This window comes from Dunckerocampus dactyliophorus, chromosome 4 (assembly GCF_027744805.1).
Source record: "Dunckerocampus dactyliophorus isolate RoL2022-P2 chromosome 4, RoL_Ddac_1.1, whole genome shotgun sequence".
Classification (NCBI taxonomy): Eukaryota; Metazoa; Chordata; class Actinopteri; order Syngnathiformes; family Syngnathidae; genus Dunckerocampus; species Dunckerocampus dactyliophorus.
Window position 1 is genome coordinate 1,418,083 of NC_072822.1, and position 23,531 is coordinate 1,441,613.

The window sequence follows — 23,531 nt, forward strand, 5'->3', positions numbered from 1 at the left end:
CCCCCCCTCCCTGCAGGCTCTGCTGGCCGTGCTTCGCGAGAGCCACCGCACGCGCACCGTCTTCCGCAAGGTGGGCGGCTTCGTCTACGTCACCTCGCTGCTGGTGGCCATGGAGCGCTCGCTGTGCCAGCCGCCGCGGCTCGGCTGGGAGCGCGTCAACCAGAACCAGGTCTTCGAGCTGCTGCACACCGTCTTCTGCACACTCACGGCCGCCATGCGCTACGAACCCGCCAACTCCCACTTCTTCCGAACGGAGATCCAGTACGAGAAGCTGGCCGACGCCGTGAGGTATCGCCCGATCAATTTGTACGACGCGTTTCCTTAGTTTAACCGCACACGCTCCGACCAGGCTCCTGGGCTGCTTCTCCGACGTCAAGAAGCTTGGCCCGACAGGCGTCTTCCCGTCCAACTCAGAGCCCTTCCAGAGGCTGCTGGAAGAGGAAGCCGCTCCCGGAGGAGAGAGCGTGTGTCCGACCCTTAAACACTGCAGCAAGCTCTTCATCTACATGTACAAGATGGCCACTGACTCCTTCGACAGGTATGCACGTTTAGAATGAATGCCTGGACTCCTTGTGTCAAAGTGCAGGGTTAAATATCCCTCCCAGATTGTTTTTAGCAAAGTAAACGTCTTGTTTCCTCTCTGCCTCACACTAACAGCTTCTCTTCTTCTTCTTCTTCCTCTAACCCGACTGTCCACCCTCGCCTGTATACTTCCTGCTCTCCTCTTTGTGCGTTTGCGTGCTTATTGTGGTCACGGCAACTCAGTCGTGCGGAGCAGGTTCCTCCCTGCCTGACTCACGAGACCTCGCTTCCCTCGCCGTGGGGCACCCCCGCCCTCGCCAGAAAGAGGTAGCTCCTCCTCTTTGCTTGCTTTTCTCCTTATTTCCCTTCCGTTCCCTGCCTTTCATCTTCAAACCCATAATGCACCCCGGCCCGTGCCACGTTCCCCCGTCTTTCCTTACAGTTGGACCTCCCGTCATCCTGTCCTTCACTAACTGCCGTTTGGTGTCGAAGCAGGGACTGGCCTGTCGACTCGACTGAATCAAATGAACAACGTGACCTCGCTGCTCGCTGATATGTTTCATGTTCGAGTCTCCAAAAGTGTCCAAATATGCCTGTCACGATAATCGACAAATCGATTAATTGAAAATAAATAAAAAAAACAGTTTGATAATTATGATGCCCTCATCTGCTCACCTTTGAATGACAAGTGGGTTCACTCCGCATCTGTCTGTACGCACTGGTTCTATAGTGGAATGAACAGAGAGTGAGCCCTCATCTCATTCAGCCTCTTTGTGGAGGCGGGGCTACTTATGAGTAGATACAGAGGGTTAGCAGTTAGCCTCAGAGACAGCATACACTGACGCAGAAGCGATGGTTTCTAAGGCGAATGCAACAGCCCCAGTGTGGGAATATTTCGGTTTTTAACAGAATGAACAACGTGAGCGCATGAACACCGACGATTGACACGGACATTTTTCTCAACTGGGGAAAAAGAAAACAGATGGAGGTGCCTTGAGCAGCGGAGCCATCGTCCCGACAGCCAAGGCTTACTGAGGCGTTTGGTCAGCAAGTATAAATAAAACAGTGCAAAATGGTGCGCGCTCACATTGCAAAAGAAATGCAACCATTCAATACGGTTATATGGCATACATTTTAAACAACATATACGTACAGGCAATATCTGTGTCAAGCTAATGTGGCTCACACAGATACGCTATAAATGACAATTCATTAAAAAACGGTCTTGGTAATATCAATTATCAACGAGAATTTGTATCGCCCAGCAAAATTTGTTATCGTGACAGGCCTAGTATCCGATGATGAGAACAGAAAAAGTCACTCAAAATAAATGCATCGTCTCACGAGAAGAGACGATGCAGGAGAACGAGACGGGATGAGATTTTAACATTGATCTGAAGAAAAGCACAGTGGTGCCTTGGTTAACGACATGAAGAAGGTCATACGCTCTAACCGGCATGTCATTCGATGAATAACATTTTTTGGGGGGGGTCTGACTGTCGCGCACATACGGGCGAGTTTTCAGTGTTTTGGCTACATTAGCTGCCGTTTGACTGATGATCACATCGTGAGCCTCTAAAACTCCCCACACACTGGCAAGTGTTGACGTATTAAATTAGCTTTTAACTTGCTACCCTTTTGCGTGGCGTGTTTTGCAGGAAACAAAATTTATATCACTGTCACAAATGATAAGTCCCACACGGGACTTGTTTTGGGTTTGGCAAGCCTGCACAGTGTGAAGGAAAGGAAAGTGAGTGGGAGACGCTTGCTCCAGGCTGCATGCTGCGATAGCACAAGCCACAGGCAATTGGCTTTTGTGATCGTCGTTGAAAGGCATTTATCGGCCTCTGCCGATCACATGCGTTGTGGAAATTGTCAGATTTTGATCGGTGGCAGATCGATCGGATCATTTCTAATTATAAGGATCAACATTAAGTATTAACATGCCCTATTTTTGTATTTTTGCCAGGTTTTTGTTTATTTTATTTCTGCACTGAGCCATGTTCCACAGGTGGCCCATGCGCCACACTTTGGACACCCGTGCGTGTATTGCCAGCAAGGGGAGGAGGGAAGTGTGTCCAAGCTCTGCCTTCTTGCCACTGTTGGTCAACAGGCTGGGTTGCATTGTGGAGGTTTTTTTTACAGCTTTCAGACGTGCATTGCACGGCGTTACGGAGGTGGAGCTCACTCCCGCTCGGCGGAGACTTCACCTCTTTTGACGGCTTACATTTAATTACTGAATATATGCTGTTCTCACCATGCAGCTTTTCTCCACGCGAGAAATCTGGTCACGTTTTAACACCCTTCTAAATAAATGAATGTATAGGAAACATTGCTCTGCATGCAACATTTTTTTTGTAAATACTGTGACAGTTTTCATATTTTTTTACCAGCATTTTCTTACAGTTTCACAGCAATGAATGCTAGCTTTTACATGCTACGCAGCGCCCTGGCAGCGGTGATTAAAATTGTAGCCTGGGCTGTGAAGTAAGAACATTTAATTCTCTGTGGCGCCTCACAATGAAGCCTTGCAAGCCAATTACGCTGACTCCAGCCTTTTCAGGCCTGCCACATGTCCTGACAGAGGATCTGACGGGGGATTTGGCGCTCGGCCGCAGCGCGCCTGATGTTTTGCCTCGCGACCGCCAACGCGTGCCCAGGAAATCACGCTGTTGTGCCAACAGCAGGAGCACTCGTGCGTTTGGACGGTTTTCTGATCCATGAAGTGTGACGGTGCTCCGTGTTGGCTTTAAAATGTTGCAGTTGGTGTTTGCTGTAAACACTCCGCTCATGCAGACCTCCTCCCGGACTCAATTAGACTCTCGTCCTGCTTCCCCTCATCTTCCCAGACACGGCTACCACGGTTCATCGGGCCCGCCGGCACCAATCAAGCTGCTGAGTGACCTGAAGCTGCACGTGGCCGCCCCCTCCTCGTCTTCCAGCGAGATGGTGGTCATCCACCCGGGGGCCGTCCTTGCCATTCTAGACCTACTGCCGTCCGTCTGCTCCGACAGCCAGCCTGAGGTGAGGGCATTTTGAGGACAGGAAGCCTTTTAATATTAAAGTTATTTAAAAATCCCGCTCCCGCCTCCAGCACGCCCTCGACCTGCAGCTGGCGGTGGCCAACATCCTGCAGCTCCTGGTCAACAACGAGAGGAACCAGCAGGTCCTGTGCGAGGCGTTCCTCCATCAGCGGCTGCTGCAGCGCTGCAGCCAGGCGCTGGGCGACGAAGACCACCCGCTGCACCCCCCACTGCAGCGCATGTTCGAGAGGCTGGCCTCGCAGGCGCTGCAGCCGATGGCGCTCAGGTGCACAGCTACACTTGGTCACATGGTCTTAGTCAGCTAGCAAGCTCATTTCTTAGGTGTCGATATTGGAGGTTATATTTTGAAACCACAGACAGGAAGTTGCAAAGAAACCTATGCTGATAAAAACAACCTCTTTTAGTCTTTCCCTTAGGTTTACACCTTTGTGGGGAGCGGGGTTTCACTATCACAGACACAAACATGCGTTCACATGCACACGCACCACCTAGCAGACTGCAGTGCAATCGCTCCTCTACACTAGCATTTGGGGTACACACATGCACACGCGCAGCATAGCAGACTGTAATGCAATCACTCCTCCACAGTAACATGCATGCATGCACCATAACAGACTGCAGTGCAATCACTCCTCCTGCACCATAAAAAAATGTAGTGTGATCACCCCTCTACACTAACATTTGGAGTGCACACATGCACGCCATGTGCAGCATAGCAGACTGCATTGCAGTCCCTCCTCTACAATAACATTTGCGGTGCACACATTCCCGTACGCAGCGCAGAAGACTGTCATGCGATCGCTCCACCACAGTAAAAATGCATGCGTGCACCTTAGTTGAGTGTAGTGTGATCACTCCTCCACAACATGCATGCGTTCACCATAGCAGACTGTAGTGCGATCACTCCTCCACAGCAACATTTGCGGTGCACACATTCCCGTACGCAGCGCAGCAGACTGTAGTGCGATCGCTCCTCAACATTTGGCATGTACGCAGTCTAGCAGACTGTATTGGAATTGCTCCTCCACAGCTCCTGCACAAAGTTTCATAGTAGGGGGCAATAGAAGGCTCCAAAAGAGCCCACAAAGTCAGATTTAAGATGTGTAATTTAGTTCCGGAGAGCAGATGAGAATGACCACGGTAGACACGGACACAAAAAGCCGTCCCGTGATTGTTGCTGGTGGTGTTTATGGAGGAGATGGAATGAAAGATAATTGATCCTATGAGCTACAAGCGTAAGAATGAGCTCATGTGTGGCGTATGAATGTGCTGCGTCAGTGCTCGGTGTGGGAAGGGGCGGCGTGGACGCCAGCTCAACTCTCATTTCCTGCTTCACTAGTGAAGTGGGACCGTTGGGGAAGGAGCGGTGGGGAAGTCACTTGATATGCACATGCTCATTGCTTTTCACATGGAAATGAAGTCTGGAGGTAAGAGCGCCAGCGTCTGTCAATCTGCTTCCTGTCGTCTGAAAGCCGCTGCTCCTCCTCCTCCTCTGGCTGGTTGATGTCAGCTCCAGCAGGATGTTGTCATGCTGCTCACTTCCACGCGGTCATCCACGAGAGAGCCAGAGCTGACTTAACTCTTCATGCTGCATCCTGTTTTTATTGATATCAAATGTTTTTATTGACATCAAAAGAAAAAGCCAGTTGTCGCTCATCCAGGTCATTGTGTTCGAATGGACGGCAGCTCCACTGTTCAGGCAATCTTAGAAGCCTCTCATCCGAGCTCATGCTCAAAGACTAGATAGGACAGCTCCAGTCTCAGGGGGATGGTGCAGGCTCCAAAGTATTTATCCTCAAAAGTAGCACGCTTGGTCAAGAACGTTGTCGCTATTTTGTGGCGCAAGATACAATGGTGTTCAGTCGTTGAGGCGGGGCCTCTACTGGTCAACCACAGTCAGATGTATCCAAGATTGTCAGGGGCACACTTGTGCAGCGTTTATTTGTTTGAGGCTAAATGATTTCAGTCAGTCTCTTAGGAAGGGAGGTGAGGATGGCATTGTATGTGCGGGAGAGGTGGTGTCGTAGTCCTCCGCCTCTGTTCGGAGATGGTCTGTCCAGGATATTAGAGGCTAAGATGTGAAATATTAAAAAATGGAATCATTTAACCTCTAACAAATAAACGCCACACAGGCACCCTTGGTTTCGTGTGTGTGCCCATAACCGTCAATGCTAACGAGGGTGATTTCCCCTCCCCCAAAACAATTGTCATTGACCGGCAGAGCCCCGATCCATGGTCGACTGTCGTATCGCTCCATGAAAAGTTGAAACTGTTCTTGTCTTGTCTCGGCATGTCTCTACTAGGGGTGCATGGCGATAATTATCGGGCCGATATGAGGGAACATTAAAAATAGCTCTGATAACCGATCATTTTTTTAAAAAACGCTCCAATGAGGCGGGATTATCCGAACTGTGCGGGGGTGAGCAAACCAAGCGCTCCTTTTTTCTGCCTGTGACGTTAACGCAACTTCCGTAACTTGCTAGTTTTGCATGCTAGTACCAAATGCTCCATGATGAGGGGCCAAAAAAAAACAAACATCGAGCACACAAAAAACTTTGAGCCACCTGAAACGCCACATCACTACAACCCCTGATGCATGTTGTGCCACAGCATTTGAAAAGTGCAAAAGGTTTGCCAGAGAACTCCGTGGCGACACACCGGCTGCTTGGAGCATGTGCCCGAATACAGTGCACCTTGCTGGGCCATGCCAGGTGGCTCCCTCCCCTCTTTACTCTGGTTCTCCTGATTGTAGTGATGCGGTAGTAGTGATGTCATGATATTTGATTAGGACAAATGAGTAAGTACAGTTGGTCAAATCCTAATTTGTTCCAGTCCGTCTTACCTCCAGGAGTGCACAAACTACACTTAAACTACACCCTCATACTAGAGCTGTCCTATCTCGTCTTTGAGCATGAATCGATGAAGTCCAGTTGCGATCCATCCAATGACCCGAGAACCATTCTGCTTTCACAAGGATATCCTAGGCACATGCAAAGATTGACACATTCTGCTGTCTTTTCTTTCCAGGGAGTTTCTGCGGCTGGGAAACCCGCTGAACTGCGGCGCGTGGGACAAGAAGCTGCTGAAGCAGTACCGTGTGCACAAGCCCAGCTCGCTCAGCTACGACGCCGAGATGAGAAGTAAGGAATTGTTTGGAGTTTGCAACGATTGTGAAGGATATGTGTGAAAAACATGAGTGTATTGAAGCATTTCCTCCTTGGTGTGCAAAGTGCATGGCGGCGAATGTCAAAGCAGCTTTCATGCAGCCTGCACAACGGAGTCAGGTCAACAGCAAAGTGTTTTTGCCCGACCTCTCAATGAACTCGTCTCACTCCGTCCGTGAACGCGCCGTTTAAGCAAAGTTGAAACAGTCTCGCAGCTGTGAATTCAAAATGCTAATGCTGTGTTTTCTATTAACAGATGCGGACGCTTGTAATTATCAGGCCTCGTCAGCCGCGTCTTAATTAGCTATTGTGACTCCTCTCAGCTGAGAGTGGATATAAAGCCCTGATAATTACTGATCATTAGGAGCGCACGGCGCCATCTGTCTTATGCTCTGCCCTTGCGTACTTACACTTAGTCTTTTGAGTGCACAAGAAATAGAAAATGGAACAAACAAAGTAGATTATTGTTTCATTTTTGTAAAATGTAACAGTGGGGGGAAACAATGGCTGATATTTATCGGGCGGTCCAACTGTTGAGTGGTTGCAATTCACAGTTAAAACGGAGAGAAGAAAAAGAAGCGAGTAAAAATTGTGATTGTCATTTCCGGTAAGTGCGCAGCAGCAGTCATGGATTTGGGACAGCAGTACACGTATACACTGGTGTATACATCAGGGGCTCTCAAATGGTCTCAACCTTGAACACACATTTTTCAATGGTCTTGAAGTCGCGACTCACTTTTAAGTCTTTTTTATTTCTATGTATTTTATTTTACTTAATTTTTTTACACTGTTCTCAAGTGACTTATATATTTTATTGTTTATTTATTTTTTTAAAAAAATTTTCTACACTTTTGTTACAGTTTTTCTTTTTTTATTTTATTCGTCAATTTATTTTATTGTATTTATCATTTTTATTTGTTTTTCTTTTCTTTTTTTTACACTTTAAGTCACTTTTATGTTTTATTTTTAATTCAGTTTTTCATTTATTTGTTAATTTTTTTATGAGACTTTTATGTTATATAGTTTTTACATTTGTTTCCTTTATTTGTTACTTTATTTTATTTAAGTCATTTTTATTTGCCGTTATTTAAATTAAAAAAAAAAAATTTTTGTACTTTTTTCATTTATTTAATGTACAATATTTTATTAAGTCATTTTTATTTGCATGTCTTTATATTTTATTTTAAAATTATTTTTAAGTCACTTTTATGTTTTATTTAGTATTTATTTTTGCATTCATTTGTTCTTTTTTTTTTTTTTACACTTTTCGTTAATACACTTGTTATATATTTTTAAAAAAAACATAAATTAATTTTATAGATGTCATTTTTATTTGTATTATTTATTTGACACTTTTCTTTAAGTCACTTTTACGTTTTATTTTTAGTTTTTTTATTGTATTTTTCATTTTTTACACTTTTCTTTAAGACACTGTAATGTTGTATTTTTTTATCATTAATTTGTAAATTTATTTTAAGTCATTTTTATTTGTATTTTTTTTTTACATTTTTATTTGTATTTTTTGTCATTTATTTGTTATAAAAAAATGAATACTTTTATTTAAGTCAGCCAAGCTTTAAAATTGCCTACAGTATTTACTGAAACATTAATATGCAAAATGACTGTCATTTATGTAGGGCAAGGAAATGAGGAAGGACATGATAACTGGGTTAGGATTAGTAATGCAGAAATTAAAATTGCATTTCAAAAAATCTAAGAAATGCCCCAAATAAGAGCACATCATGCAGCAAACCTCCAGTAACCGGATGTTGCAGCCAACATGGTGAGTGTGCACACAGTATACTTACTGAATTCAAGAGATTCAAGAGAGTTTTATTGTCATGTGTATGGTAAAACAGCAGTTATACTATGCAATGAAAATCTTATTCTGTTCATTCTCCCAAGAAAAGAAAGAAAACACAAGAAAGAATAAGAACACTTAGGCAAGCAGCGCCCCTGTGACACAACCACCATTAGCAGTCCTTCGTGTAATTTCTGATGTCCCCGCCTCCGCAGACAGCATGACCACGTCCATGGAGGGCTTCGGGGCCGACAGCGTATTCGCCACACCGGCCGAGGACAACGGGCAGTACCGCATCAGCCGCAGCCTGGTGCGCTCGGCCGAGGGCAGCACGGTGCCTCTCACCCGCGTCAAGTGCCTGGTGTCCATGACCACGCCCCACGACATCCGCCTGCACGGCTCTGCCGACACGCCCGCCTTTGTGGAGTTTGACGCCTCGCTGGAGGGCTTCGGGTGAGTTTGACGTCGTTCTCTCTCATCGCGGTCGGGAGCATGGGCGACACGCTGCGGCGAGATCATCGGCCGACCGTTTGTCTTTTTGCTTCTTCTGCTGGTGGATCTGTTCTCCTCGTGCGCACGAGCACACACACACACACACACTTCAGTGTGCCTGCTGGCGGCCGCATACAAATAACTTATTTCACGCCTTTTATGTCTTATGTGTGGCGGTGTCAGTGTGCACTGAGGGCACAAACCATGACCTCGGCAGGGTGCCAACACATGATTACACACACACACACACACACACACACACACACACACACACACACACACTGGGATGCATGTTGACCTCTAAGAGTTGTTATGTTCTTTATTCCTCATTAACATTCAGATGGAAGGAGTTTTCCTGGAGGTCATTGTTGTTTGTTTCCATGAATGACCGTGAAATGAGTGGGCGTGCTCTACCTGTACGTACGCGCTGGCCAATCATTTCTTTTAGTCTGCAGGAAGCACAAAGCTCAGTGAATGTTTAAGCACGTCACAGTCAGCTTTGGTCTTTCTTAGCAGAATATTCTTTAGGCTAACAACAACATTACAGTCTTGGTTCACGTTTCCTTTTACAGTGTTTCATGTTACAACCTTTCATGGTTATGACGCATCCCAAAAATGATTAATACTGAGGCGGAATACGTACTTTTATTTTATGTGTTTTATTTTTTTTGTGTGTGTGAGTTTTATTTTTTGTGGGTTTTTTTTATTTTTTGTTTTGGTCTTATTTTGTGTGTTTTTATTGTTTTTGTTTTATTTGTGTGTGTGTGTTTTCATTAGTTTTATTTTTTTCTGTGTTTTCTTTTTTGTGGGGTTTTTTGTGTGTTTTGTTTGTGTGTGTGTTTTGGGTTTTTTATTGTTTTGGTTTTTTTGTGTGTGTTTTATTTTTGTTATTTTGTTTGTGTGTGTGTGTGTGTGTGTGTGTGTGTGTGTATGCGTGTTTTATATTTGTGTGTTTTATTTTTCTGTGTGTTTGTTTTTTGTGTGTTTTATTGTTTTGTGTGTTCTTTTTTTGTGTATTGAATTTTTGTGTGTGTGTGTGTGTTCCCTCGGTGTAAAAAAGATTGGAAACCCCTGATTGAAATACTCACTGCAGCCATCATTCTTGGATTGTCCCTTGTGTCTGCATGTGTGCGTGTGTGTGTGTGTGTTACAGGTGTGTGTCACAGGTGTGTGTTGCGTCTTTGAGTCACATCAGAATAGAACATGAAGTTTCCAGCAGCACACGGACAAGAAAAAGCTCTGCTGGCCCACTTTCTGCACAGCATGAACACACGCACACACGCAAGCACACACTCCTCCCTCCTCTCCCATCTGTCAGCATGAAATATTGATGCTGCCTTTTGCTATTAGGAATAGCACTCTTCCCTCACACACGTACACACGTACACACGCACACACGCACACACGCACACACGCTAGTGTGCGCTCAGTCAGTGTTTCCTCTTGGGGTGGGGGTGGGGGGAGACTCTTTTATTCTGAGTCAGACTGGCTCGCTCAGATCTCAATGTTAGTGCGGCAAGCCGGGGACTCGTTGCCACGACGACGTGGTGTTTTTCTCATCAGGACGCGAGCGTGTGCCCTTGAAAGTGTCCTTGGAGGGAATGCGTAGTCTCAGCATCCACACGCCCGTTTCATCCTTCATGAAAAATCTTTGCATCCACGCTGCTCTTTAGTCGCTGAACCATTCAACCTGCTTAGCAGACAACAATGTTGGGACTTGCCTGTAGGTGGCGGTAGTAACGTCACAGGACTTGCTTGGCTGTTTTTTTTCCCTAAAGCTGGGAGAAAACAAAAGGAAAGCATCATTTATGTATTTTGTGCTGAGCGAGGCAGTTTGGTGGTTTGGTCTGCTTTTGCTTAACCCAGGCTGCGTTTCAGTTGTGTTTTGCTTTTATTGCTTTTGCTTCCTGTTTTCCAGCACAGCCTCACCCGTGTCTGCTTTGACTTCTTTTATCACCCAAAAAACCTCCCAATCTGAGTGGTTATTGAAGTGTAAAAACATCTAACGTGGGTAAACCCTTCTTACAACTGCAATTTGCTTTGCATAATAGGATGACGTTATTCTCATAATATATGACTTTATTCTCATAATATATGACTTTATTCCCATAACATGACTTTATTCCCATAATACATGACTTTATTCCCATAATATATGACTTTATGACTTTATTCTCATAACATATGACTTTATTCCCATAACATATGACTTTATTCCCATAATATATGACTTTGTTCCCATAATATATGACTTTATTCTCATAATATATGACTTTATGACTTTATTCTCATAATATATGACTTTATTCCCATAACATATGACTTTATTCCCATAATATATGACTTTGTTCCCATAATATATGACTTTATGACTTTATTCTCATAATATATGACTTTATTCCCATAACATATGACTTTATTCCCATAATATATGACTTTGTTCTCATAATATATGACTTTATTCCCATAATATGACATTATTCTCATATTATATGACTTTATTCTCATAATGACTTTATTCCCATAATATATGACTATATGACTTTATTCTCATAATATATGACTTTGTTCCCATAATATATGACTTTATTCCCATAATATGACATTATTCTCATAATATATGACATTATTCCCATAATATGACATTATTCTCAAAATATATGACTTTATTCTAATAATACGACTTTATTCCCATAATATATGACTTTATTCTCATAATATTTGACTTTATTCCCATAATATGACATTATTCTCATAATATTCTTTTTTTATTTCTTTTTTTTTCTAATTTTCTACACATTTCAACTTCCTTTTTGTGAATTTTCTTCTTGTAATAAATAAATGACTTTATTGCTGTAATATACTGACTTTATTATCTTTATGTCCCCAAATAAATTTGTCAGTAATCACAATTTGATGTTGTTTACATTGTTTCTCATAATATCACACATTTTAAGGGATAAAGTGTTTTTTCTTTCATATTTCAACACTACGCTTGAGACTTTTTCTCTGCGTGCTGTCTGACTGCTTGGCCTTCTTGTGTGTACTTGGTGTGTAGGTGTTTGTTCCTACCCAGTCTGGCGCCCCACAACGCCCCCACCAACAACGCTAACACCTCAGGGATCAGCGACGGGGCGGTGCTGAGCGGGATGGGTGCAGGTATGACGTACACAGCGACACTTTATTTTGACTGTCGTTGCACACTTACCTGAAGTGTACTTAGTGAAGCGTATATAGTGTATAAGTGTGTGTGTGTGTGTGTGTGTGTGTATATATATATATATATATATATATATATATATATACAGTATATATATATATATACAGTATATATATATCTGACCGCATATAGCGGCCAAATTACCAACTCAAGTAGAAGCTTCATGCACGAAAAAGTTTTGTTTTTCAATCAATGAAGCCGTCGTGTGTAGACTTTAATTACTGAGTCCTAGCTCAGTCACAATCATTCACAAGATCCACACAAACTGTCAGTTGTTCCACATAAAAAAGCAGTCTTCTTTTGAGCTTGCTATTTCCTGGTCAAACATGTAACATAAAGAGCATTTGCACCAAAACATTACCGCAAAGTATGCTGGGAACAGGACGTGCTCCCAGCGACGCTACAATATAAAAAAAAAACATACGCTAGCATGCATGCGGCAGCGGGAGCAAAACTGAGTTGGGTTGTACTTAATTGAAGTATTTTAGAATGTACTCATGTTATTTTTCATCAATCCTCATCCACAAATCCATCAAAGTCCTCATCTTCTGTATTCGACACAAACAAAGCCGTCTTCTTTTCCGTTCGCTACTAGTCTGTTAACTTGTCAGTGTTATTCAGCTGCGAAGCAAAGAAGGAAACTTCTCCTGTTGCTTCTGCCAACTTTATTTATTGAACGCGGCCACCAGACAGCAGCTCAGAACACACACACATCTCTCAGCATCGTCTCTCCTTCCTGCTTGCCCACAAGGCAAAGTTTAAACAAGCCCCACTACATAGCTGTCCAGCCAATGCCTGTAAGAAATGACACCGTTTATTTCCTGGTGTGCACTGGTCAATACTGTAATGCCGCTTGTTGTGGGGAAGGAGAGACTCACGTCGCCGATGCACTTTAATGGCTTTATTAACAGCGGAGAACACTGCAGGACTTTACATCCACGCCAACATAAACACACTTCCCAACTCTCTCCAAACTCACAGCTAGCACTGAGCCTAGCTCTCCTGCTCGGGACGCCCACCGTCACTTCCCGTCACTTCCTGATGAACTAAAGCTGTAATCACACTCTGCCGTATAAAAAGTAAAATATTAAAAACAAGTGTAAGACATTACTAGCACAGCTTTGTTCTGTGGGTTGTGGATAATAACAAGCCTAGTAGATTCAAGATTCAAGAGTTTTATTGTCATATGCATAGTAAAACGGACAGTTATACTATGCAATAAAATTGTTATTCTGTTCATTCTCCCAAGAAAAGAAAGAAAACACAAGGAAAAGAATAAGAACATCATTAGTGCTGTACAACTTTTATCCGCAGTCCCACAGTGCCCTCTACTGGTCAACATTATTATTATTTTATTTTCCTTTTTTTCCCTTTTTTTTCCCCAACATTCAAACTGAACGCCAACCTATCTATAGAGGCCACCTGTCTAAAGCGGCCACTTTTGCATACTCCCTCTAGTGGCCGCTATAGACAAGTTTGACTGTATATATATATATATATATATATATAGACATGGAACCTACCAAAAGAAAGATTAGAGACTCTCGTCTTTCATCAAAAAAATATATATATAACAAACAAATATAACACCATCAACTATTTACAATTTTCACATTTGGAACTGAACTCTCTGTGTGCGTGTGCACGTGTTAAAATTTCCCTACAATGCGTACTTCCTCCTTGCTGTCACGTGTGATTTTTCCATCCATGATCCCTGCCGAGCTCTTATCAAATGCACTTCCGCCACCTCGTGGACGTTTTTAATGGCTTCGAATTGCTCTGAAGTGAAATGCATTCGTGGAGAGTTGCATCGTCACCTCTTTTTGCCTCTCGTGCAAAAAACAAAGACGTTTAAATACAGTGTTAGGATCGGTACTTGTTATTGAACAAGTTAATAAAATAAACATAACAGATTTTTTCTTTTATATTTCAAAAAATATAAAAATATTAAATATTTACTAAAATATTTACTTTCTTCTTAAATAATGGAAATATTTGTACATTTTCTTCTTTTTTTATGCCCATAATATTTTGACTTTATTTCCATAATATTATAACTTTTCCCCAACCTAATTTTTCAAAAATTACAACTTTATTTTGTTTATTTCTTATAATATTTTTTTGGTTGAAAATTTGTTTTTCTTTAATATTTCAACTCTGCTACTAAAATTACATTATTTTTCCTCGTAATATTACATGTTTATTATCATAAAATTAAAAATAATCGTAATATTTTGTCTTTGTTCTCCTACAATTACGGCTTTGTTGTTTTCTTTTTTTCCAACGATGTCAACCGTCTTCTTGTACATTTTTTTCTGGTAATTTTTGCTGTTTTATTCTCGTAACATTATAACATTTTCCACAACCTAATTTTCCAAAAATGACAACTTTATTTGTTGTTTTGTTTGTTTTTCATCATACTATGACTTTAAAAAAATATTAAAAAAATTCTCTTTAGTATTTTACCATTACAGTAGTAAAATGAGATCATTTTTCCTCATAATATTATGACGTTCTCATAAAAGTTTGACTTTTTCTCAGTAGATTACAACTGTTTTCTTTTAATATTTTCACTTTATTTTCTGATTTTTTTTTTATTTTGAGAATGTGCTGCGGGCCAATAAAAAAAACAGCTGTGGGTTGCAAATGGCCCCCGGGCCACACTTTGGACACCCGTGGTCGACGCCATCCATCCTCATTGCTTCTGCACTCATCCACCCTCGACTGTCATCCACTTGTCATCTTCTCCAGACAGACCCCGCTGTTATTTATAGCCCTCTCCTTTCCCCCTCCTACTTCCTGTCATCATCCCGACATTACCTCCCTTCCATCTCGCTGCTCCTCTTCCTCCCACGCCATCTCCTTTCTCCGTCACCTTACTTCCCCTTCCCTCCTTGCCTCGTTAGCGCCTTTCCTCTAGTTTTTTTTGTGTGTGTGTATGTGTGTGTGTGTGTGTGTGTGTGTCTTGCCTTCCACCGTCGCTCGTGTCGGCCGTGATGCTGCTCTTATCAGCCATCTTCTGACACGTGCCGCCTCAAAGCGCTTTTCGTCTCGGGCTTCACCGTAGCACTGAAGCTAATTTTTCCTCCCCTTTAATACGCCCATAAAAATGTCTTATTACTGACACACGGCTCGCTCCTACCCCTCCAAACTCTACTGCTAGCTTCACGTTGACGTTCTCCTCCGATTTTGGATCAACATTTGCAATAAAAGTGGCTGTAAGCCCTTTTAAAGTATGCCTCACACACTTACCAAGCACATTAAAACATAAACATTAACGGTGGTACATTTAAGCTGTACATTTCACCTGTATTGTCACGTACTTATAAATTATTACAGACTTCTGGTGAATGGGACTTGTTTTCTGTGGGAAAAATAGCCTATTTTTGGTGAAAAAAAAATGGTGAATTTGCGGGGAATGTAATATTTTGGTAGTTAGAGCATAGAAAACCTGTTTATGACCTTCTAAATAGGATTTTAAACATTATCAGAGCTCTCTAGACATGAAATAATAACCCTATAGTTATCGTTACAGTCCTATTACCCAATATAGTAGACAAAATATGAGAAAATAATGCATAGAAGACATTGAAAAGCTCTGTTTGACCTTCTAAATATGCTTTTAACATCATTAGAGCCCTCTAGACATGAAATAACACACCTAAAGTTCCCTTTACACTCCTATTACCCAATTTAGTAGACATAATAAGACAAAATAAGACATAAGATGTAGATAAGACATAGTATGTCATTCGTGTAACATTGCTGACACCTAGTGACCAATGTAAGATGCTACATATCAGTACAGTGCATCTTCTGAATGCCCTATATTTGTGTTTTACTTCATTTAGCCATTTTTATGTTTGAAAATGCTCCATTTAGGCCAAAACTATGTAACATTTGCTGAAATTTGCATATTTTTGGCTAATAATAGGCTGCAGTCAGCCATAAAACAGTGATGATTTATTGATTGATACATTTATTTTTCCCCCTTCTGCCGGCACCAGGGGAGCGCCTGTTCCCCCCTCCCTCTGGCCTCAGCTACTCCACTTGGTTCTGCGTGGAGCGCTTCAGCGCGGCGCCTCAGGCCCACCCGGTACGCCTGCTGACGGTGGTGCGTCGGGCCAACTCCTCGGAGCAGCACTACGTGTGCTTGGCCGTGGTGCTGTCGGCCAAGGACCGCTCGCTCACCGTCTCCACCAAGGAGGAGCTGCTGCAGACGTACTGTAAGAACGACGCCATGAGCGTTTATGGGTCACGGTGGGCTTCAGAAATGATCACGTCCTCTCTCGCTCTCTCTCTCTCTCTCTCTCTCTCTTTCCACCGTGGAGCAGCGGACGAGTCGAGCGAGGAAGCGTCCTTCTATGAGATCCTGCCCTGCTGCGCTCGTTTCCGCTGCAGCGAGCTCATTGTGGAGGGTCAGTGGCACCACCTGGTGTTGGTGATGAGCAAGGGCATGCTGAAGAACAGCATGGCCACCCTCTACCTGGACGGACAGCTCATCAACACCGTCAAGGTATGCTGGCCTATGTCCTCCATCCTTACCATTCAAGATGGCGGAAGAATGGCAAAAAACGCCTATTTTTCATACTCAAAGTCAAACTTTTTGCAGTGAGGGCCACATAATGAAAAATGAAAGGACCTGACTTTGCCATTTTGATATTTGGAATATACTAAACATGTAGCGTAAATTCCGGTGTATAAACTGCACCGCACACGTCCACGTCATTAAATGGCACATTGTGGCACACATGAGTCCGTGAGGTCCAGGCAGCGCTTTCTTTGACAGGAGCCAATCCAATCATGAGCCAAGCCCATTGGAAATTGCAGGAAGTCATTACTCAATATAGCAGTATGACTCACGGTTTCATATGACAAACAATATTAAACGCATCACATCGCAAAATCTTCTTCTTTGTAGGTTTTCTTCTTGCCCTTTCTACTTTATTCCCGTAATATTTTGACTTTACTCTCGTCATGTTAGAACTTTTTTTCCAATCACATTTTCAAAAAAATTACAACTTTGTTATTTTGCCTTTTTTCCACAATATTTCACCTTTTTTCTTTGATATTTTGATTTAATAATTTAATACTTATTTGATAAATGAAGTAAAATGGCATTAAAACTAAATTTACAACTTTTTTTTCTTTTAGTATTTTGGACTTAATATTTGTAAAATTACTGCTGATTTTTCCATATTTGCTGTTGTCTTTTTTTGTGTGTTTTTTTTAGTTTTGTTGTTGAATGATATTTTTAGAATGTGCTGCAGTGCCAATAAAAAAAACAGCCGCGGGGGAACAAATAGTCCCCGGGCTGCACTTTGGACACCCCTGCTCTAAACCGCTGCTTGTCTTGTCTTCCAGCTTCACTACGTCCACAGCGTCCCGGGGGGCTCCGGCTCCGCCAACCCGCCCGTGGTCAGCACTGTGTACGGCTACGTGGGCACGCCGCCGGCTCAGCGCCAGCTCTCAAGCCTGGTGTGGCGCCTGGGACCCAGCCACTTCCTGGAGGAGGTCCTGCCCGCCGCCAACGTCACCGCCATCTTCGAACTGGGGCCGACCAACGTGGGGAGCCTGCAGGCTGTCTACCCCCCCTGTGAGCGCCCGCTCCCGCCTCGTAAAGCCGCAGGGCTTTTTTTTCCAGCTCAGACCCTTATCGTTAAAAGTTGCCGTTTGTACCAGGTAAGGACTCAAAGACGGAGATGGCGCCAGCCGCCCCGGTGGCCCTGGTACCGGAGGAGAAAGTGTCGTTCAGCCTCTACGCCGTCTCCGTCTCCACTCTGACGGTGGCCAAGATCAGGAAAGTCTACAACAAACTGGACAGCAAGGCCATCGCCAAGCAGGTATCACACACACACACACACACACACACACACACACAGAGCCCAGTCTGTCGCCATGGAGACTATAAACATCTACTGGAAACGATTTTCCTATTACACACCATAGAAATGGGAATGAATCTGTTACACAGTCAAACTGCCACCATCATAAACCATCATACCATTATACATATACAGCGTATCATATAAGAAAAAAATATACTCTGTATATATATATCATTTAACAACAGCAAAAATGTCAAAATTTTCAGAAATTTTCCAAGAGTAAAGCCAAAGTATTATAATAAAAAAATTGGACTCTAACGAGAAAAAAAGAAAAAAAGTTGCAATTTCACAAGAATATGAGGAAAAATTATTTATAGCATAACGTTGAAATATTAAAGAAAATGATGTTTAGAAGAAAAAGTTGTAATATTATGAGGCATGGAGCATGGAGTTGAAATACTAAAGAAAAAAATGTACATTTTTTGTTAAAGACGTAATATTATGCAAAACAAAGAAAGTGGAATTAAGTTGTCATTAATTAGGGTGGGGATAAACGTTATAATATTATGGGAATAAAGTCATAATTATGAGAATACATTTTATGAGACAAAAGTTGAAATACTTGGAATTTTTTTGAAAAAGCACAAGAAATGGGGGGGGGCAGCTATAATTTTATGAGAACAAAGTCAAAATATTAATAGAAAAAAGTGGAACATTTAGAAGAATAAATTTGTAATATTGCGAGGAAAAAGAATGACAATATTAAAGGGAAAAAATACAAAAAAAAGACAATGTTATGAGAAATAAGCAAAACAAAGAACAGAGTTGTCCATCCATCCATTTTCTATACCGCTTCTCCTCACTAGGGTCGCAGAGGCATGCTGGAGCCTATCCCAGCTGACTTCGGGCGACAGGCGGGGTACACCCTGGACTGGTCGCCAGCCAATCGCAGGGCAGAATAAAGTTGTCATTTTTGGAAGAAAGTGATAATTACCAGAAAGTCTACAAGAGAAAGTGGAAGAAAAAGCAGAAATGTAAAAACAACAACTTGACACCCCTGCCTTCAACGTCTCCACTCTTCTTCTTCTTCTTCCTCCTTAGCTCGCCGTGTCTTCTCATGAAAACGCCACGCCGGTCAAGCTGATCCATAACGCTGCCGGCCACCTCAACGGACCGGCCCGCACCATCGGGGCCGCCGTCATCGGCTATTTAGGTGAGCCAGCTGACAGCCCCCTCCCGCAAAAAAAAAAAAAAAAAAAGCTAACGGGATTTTGACCTCTTTGTCTCTCTTTGCTCTCGTAGGCGTGCGAGCCTTCTGCCCCAAGCCCGTCGCCACCAACCTGCAGTATGTGGGCGGGGCGGCGGCCATCTTGGGCCTGGTGGCCATGGCGTCGGACGTGGAGGGTCTGTACGCGGCGGTCAAAGCGCTGGTGTGCGTGGTGAAGAGCAACCCGCTGGCCAGCAAGGAGATGGAGCGCATCAAGGGATACCAGGTGATTGCCGCTTCTTTTTGACGTGGGGGAGGGTCCCACGCCAGCAGCCGCTGCCCATTATTTAAGTATTTTTTTTTTAAGTCACAATATACAAAATAAAATTGTAATTCTTGGAAAGTTAGGTTGAGGAAAAAGTTTGAATATTTTGGGAATAAATTTAAAATATTATGGGAATAAAGTCATAATATTATGAGTAGAAAACTGACGAGAAGAAAATTTAAATAGTTGGGAAATTAAAAAAAAAAAACTCAGAAGAAATATTATGAGGAAAAGGATGTATTCCAATGACGAAAAAAACTTACTTAGTACAAATATTAAGACAAATCTAACGAGACAAAAATGTGCAATTTCACGAGAGTAAAGTCAGAATATTTAGAGGGGGAAAAAAACGTATTCCAAAAGAATAAAAGTCACAATTTAATGAAAATTAAGTCAAAATATTACAAGAAAAAAAGTTGTATTCTAAGGAGAAAAGAGTTGCATTTTTACGAGAATAAAGTCAAAATATTCTGAGAAACAATTTGTATTCTAATGTGGAAAAAAGTTGCAATTTTATGAGAGTAAAGTCAAAATAGTAGGAGAAAAAAAAGTTGTATTCTAACAAGAAACAAAACCTCACAGCTTTGTGAGAATAAAGTCCTAATATTTTGGGAAATAATTTGTATGCTAACAAGGAAAAAAAATCTAAATTTTACGAGAATGAAGTCAAAATGTTAAGAGAAAACTGTTGTATTCTAATGGGGGAAAAAGTGCAATTTTATGTTAATAAAATCAAAGGATTACAAGAAAAAAGTTGTATTGCAACGAGAAAAAAAGTTTTCAATTTTACAAGAATAAAGTAAAAATTTAAGAGAAAAAAATTTGTACTCTAATGAGAAAAAAGTTACAATTTTACGAGAATAAAGTCAAAATATTGCGAAAAAAAGACGTATTCTATCAAGTAAAAAGTTTCAATTTTACGAGACGAAAGTCAAAATATAAGACAAAAAAAATCCATTCTAATGAGAAGAAAGCTGCAATTTTACAAGAATAAAGTCAAAATATTAAGAGAGAAAAAAAATCTATTCTAATGAGAAGCTTTCAATTGTGTGAGAATAAAGTAAAAAGTCATTTTCTAACAAGAAAAAAGTTGCAATTTTATGAGCATAAAGTCAAAATATTCAGTGTTTTCTTATGCAAAAAAAGTTGCAATGTTATGAGAATAAAGTCAAAATACTTGGATTCTAATGGGGAAACGTGACAATATGCGGCGTGTTTTCTGCCCCTTCGCAGCTCTTGGCCATGCTGCTGAAGAAGAAGCGCTCGCTGCTCAACAGCCACATCCTCCATCTCACCTTCTCCTTGGTGGGCACGGTGGACAGCGGCCACGAGACCTCCATCATCCCAAACTGCACCGCCTTCCAAGACCTGCTCTGCGACTTTGAGGTGAGAGATGCGATAGTGTCCCAATGGCTGGTGAGCATGACACACACATGTGTGACTACAGGAGAACAAATAGCATGAAATGTTTTAGGAGGTCATCAAACAAAACGTCTCCCTCGCTCACGGTGCAACCAAACCATGAACCAACACACAGCCGCGCGTGTACCCACGTAAACGCTTACACACTCATATACCGTACATGCAAAGCAATACTACTCTACACTAATGCAGAGGTGTCTAAACTGCCGCCTGGGGGCCGTTTGCCACCGCGGCTTTTTTTTTTTTATCGGCTCGCAGCACATTCTAAAAATATAATTCAAAAAATAATTCAATATAATAATAATAACAATTCAAAAATGTAAAAACTGTTGTAATTTTACAAGAATCATTTTAGTAGCGTAAAGTTGAAATATTTAGATAAAAAAGACCTTATTTTTACAAAATCCTAATATGATGAGAAACAAACATAACAACGAATAAAGTAGTCATGGGTTGGGGAGAAAGTTAGATTATGACGGCAATAAAATCGTAATATTACTGGGGAAAAAATGTACAAAGGTTATTAAAGAAGAAAGTTGCAATAGTTGGAAAATGTTTTTTTTAAAAACAGCAAAAATGGAAAAAAACTGCTTTAATTTTACAAGAATAAAGTCAAAATATGAAGAGAAAAAAGGTTGCAATTTTATGAGAATAAGATTGTACTAATATGAGGTCGAATAATGTAATTTTGGTAGCATAGAGTTGAAATATGAAAGAAAAAAGTTGTAATTTGGGGGAAATAAATAAAGTCATACTATTACAGGGAAAAATGTACAAAGGTTATTTAAGAAGAAAGTTGAAATAGTTGGGACAAAAACCCAGCAAAATGGAAAAAACAGCTGTAATTTAATGAGAATTTAGTCAAAATATTAAGAGAAAAAAAGTTGTATTTTGACGGGGGAGAAACACGCCGTAACCGTAACGCCATAACCGTTTGGACACCCCTGCTGTCAACCTGCCCAGCATGCCTTGCGGGTTACACCTGGGTAAAAGAATAGGATAATGCTGAATGGCGAGTATGTGGGGATCCACTGTATTTGAAGGTGGTAGAAGATGCACGTGACCATAACCTTGAAGCACAAGAAAACCTTTCCAGGAGCTCACGTCTCTTTTTCTGGTCAGGTTTGGCTCCACGCACCCTACGAGCTCCACCTGTCTCTCTTTGAGCATTTCATCGAGCTGCTGACAGAATCCAGGCAAGTCTCTTCTTCTTCTTCTTCTTCTTCTTCTTTTGTTTCCTGTCGTTCTGAGCGACAAAGACGCTCACCTTCTCCCCGCCGCCCCCTCGACAGCGAGGCAGCCAAGAACGCCAAGTTGCTGCGGGACTTCCAGCTGATTCCCAGGCTGCTGCTGACCCTGAGGGACACGTCGCTGTCGCAGCCCACCGTGGCTGCCATCAGCAACGTTCTGAGTTTGCTGCTGCAGGGCTTCCCCAACCCCTACGACCTGCTGCGGTAAGAACCCGCCCCAAAACCCCACGGTGACATGCCAGTGCGCCGCACCCACTTATGCAAATGAGACCACGGCGTCAGTAGTATTTGTCTTCCTCCCGCAGGTTCGGTCAGTTCATCTCTTCTACTCTGCCCACCTTTGCTGTGTTTGAGAAGTTTGTGGTCATGGAGGTCAGCAACGAGGAGAAGATTGATGGAGGTTTGTGTAGAAACGCGCCCACGTACGCTGCCAGTCAAACGTTTGGAGACACTTCATTAAGTTATTGCATGGGAAAGTGTCTCCAAACTTTTGACAAAAATATTACGAGAAAAAAAAGTGTATTCTAATGAGAAAAAAACGGCACAATTTTATGAGACTAAAGTCAAAAATATTGCGAGAAAAAGTTGTACTTCTAACGGGAAAAAGTTGCAACTTTTACGAGAATAAAGTTAAAATATTAAAAGAAAAAAAGTCGTATTCTAACAAGAAAAGAAGTCACAGTTTTATCAGAAAAAAGTAAAATGTTAAGAGAAAAAAGTCGTCTTGTAAAACTTTAATTTTTGGAAAATTTACCTGGGGAAAAAAATGATAACATTATGGGAGTAAAGTACTAACTTTACGAGAAGAACATTTACAAAGATTACTTCTGAAGTAAGCGGAAATATTTGGAAAATGTAAAAAAATGACCAAAAAGGTGGGGGGAGTGAAGTTGATACCAATATTAGACTTTGCTGAGATGCAGTGTTTTCTTGAAATATACAAAGTCGAGCATATTAGAACATACTGTATATCTTAGCACATGCACATGTGCAAAGTTGCATCCTTTGATTTTTCAGTGGCTTCTCCGCAGTTACATGGCACCAGCTTTCCCTCATGATGTTTATTTTTCTCCCCGCGTTAGGTAACGATGACGACTTTGGAGGCCTCCTGTCGGCCAACCTGATTCTGCTGAGGAACCGCCTGCTGGACAACCTGCTGCGACTGCTTTTCACCACCAAGGACAAGTGCACAGTCAATGCACAGTAAGACAGACTAGGACGAGGACTGGAATTGACACCCGATGACACACTGCTTG

At 42.1% G+C, this 23,531-nt stretch overlaps 1 protein-coding gene across 8 annotated transcripts in view; it reads left to right on the forward strand.

Annotated features, from left to right (window-relative positions):
• Positions 1-23,531, forward strand: part of wdfy3 (WD repeat and FYVE domain containing 3) — an 83,856-nt gene that overhangs the window by 31,259 nt on the left and 29,066 nt on the right. For 5 of the 8 annotated variants that reach the window (XM_054774489.1, XM_054774490.1, XM_054774488.1 and 2 more), the window contains 18 exons: positions 17-288; positions 350-538; positions 766-849; positions 3,372-3,546; positions 3,617-3,831; positions 6,594-6,706; positions 8,747-8,984; positions 12,082-12,182; positions 16,251-16,469; positions 16,575-16,759; positions 17,608-17,839; positions 17,926-18,086; positions 19,173-19,284; positions 19,374-19,564; positions 20,837-20,989; positions 22,148-22,479; positions 22,581-22,675; positions 23,358-23,478. In XM_054774489.1, the coding sequence (XP_054630464.1) occupies positions 17-288; positions 350-538; positions 766-849; positions 3,372-3,546; positions 3,617-3,831; positions 6,594-6,706; positions 8,747-8,984; positions 12,082-12,182; positions 16,251-16,469; positions 16,575-16,759; positions 17,608-17,839; positions 17,926-18,086; positions 19,173-19,284; positions 19,374-19,564; positions 20,837-20,989; positions 22,148-22,479; positions 22,581-22,675; positions 23,358-23,478 (3,188 nt within the window). The remainder of the gene's footprint in view (positions 1-16; positions 289-349; positions 539-765; positions 850-3,371; positions 3,547-3,616; positions 3,832-6,593; positions 6,707-8,746; positions 8,985-12,081; positions 12,183-16,250; positions 16,470-16,574; positions 16,760-17,607; positions 17,840-17,925; positions 18,087-19,172; positions 19,285-19,373; positions 19,565-20,836; positions 20,990-22,147; positions 22,480-22,580; positions 22,676-23,357; positions 23,479-23,531) is intronic. The other 3 variants (XM_054774487.1, XM_054774493.1, XM_054774491.1) reach the window with 2 other exon arrangements.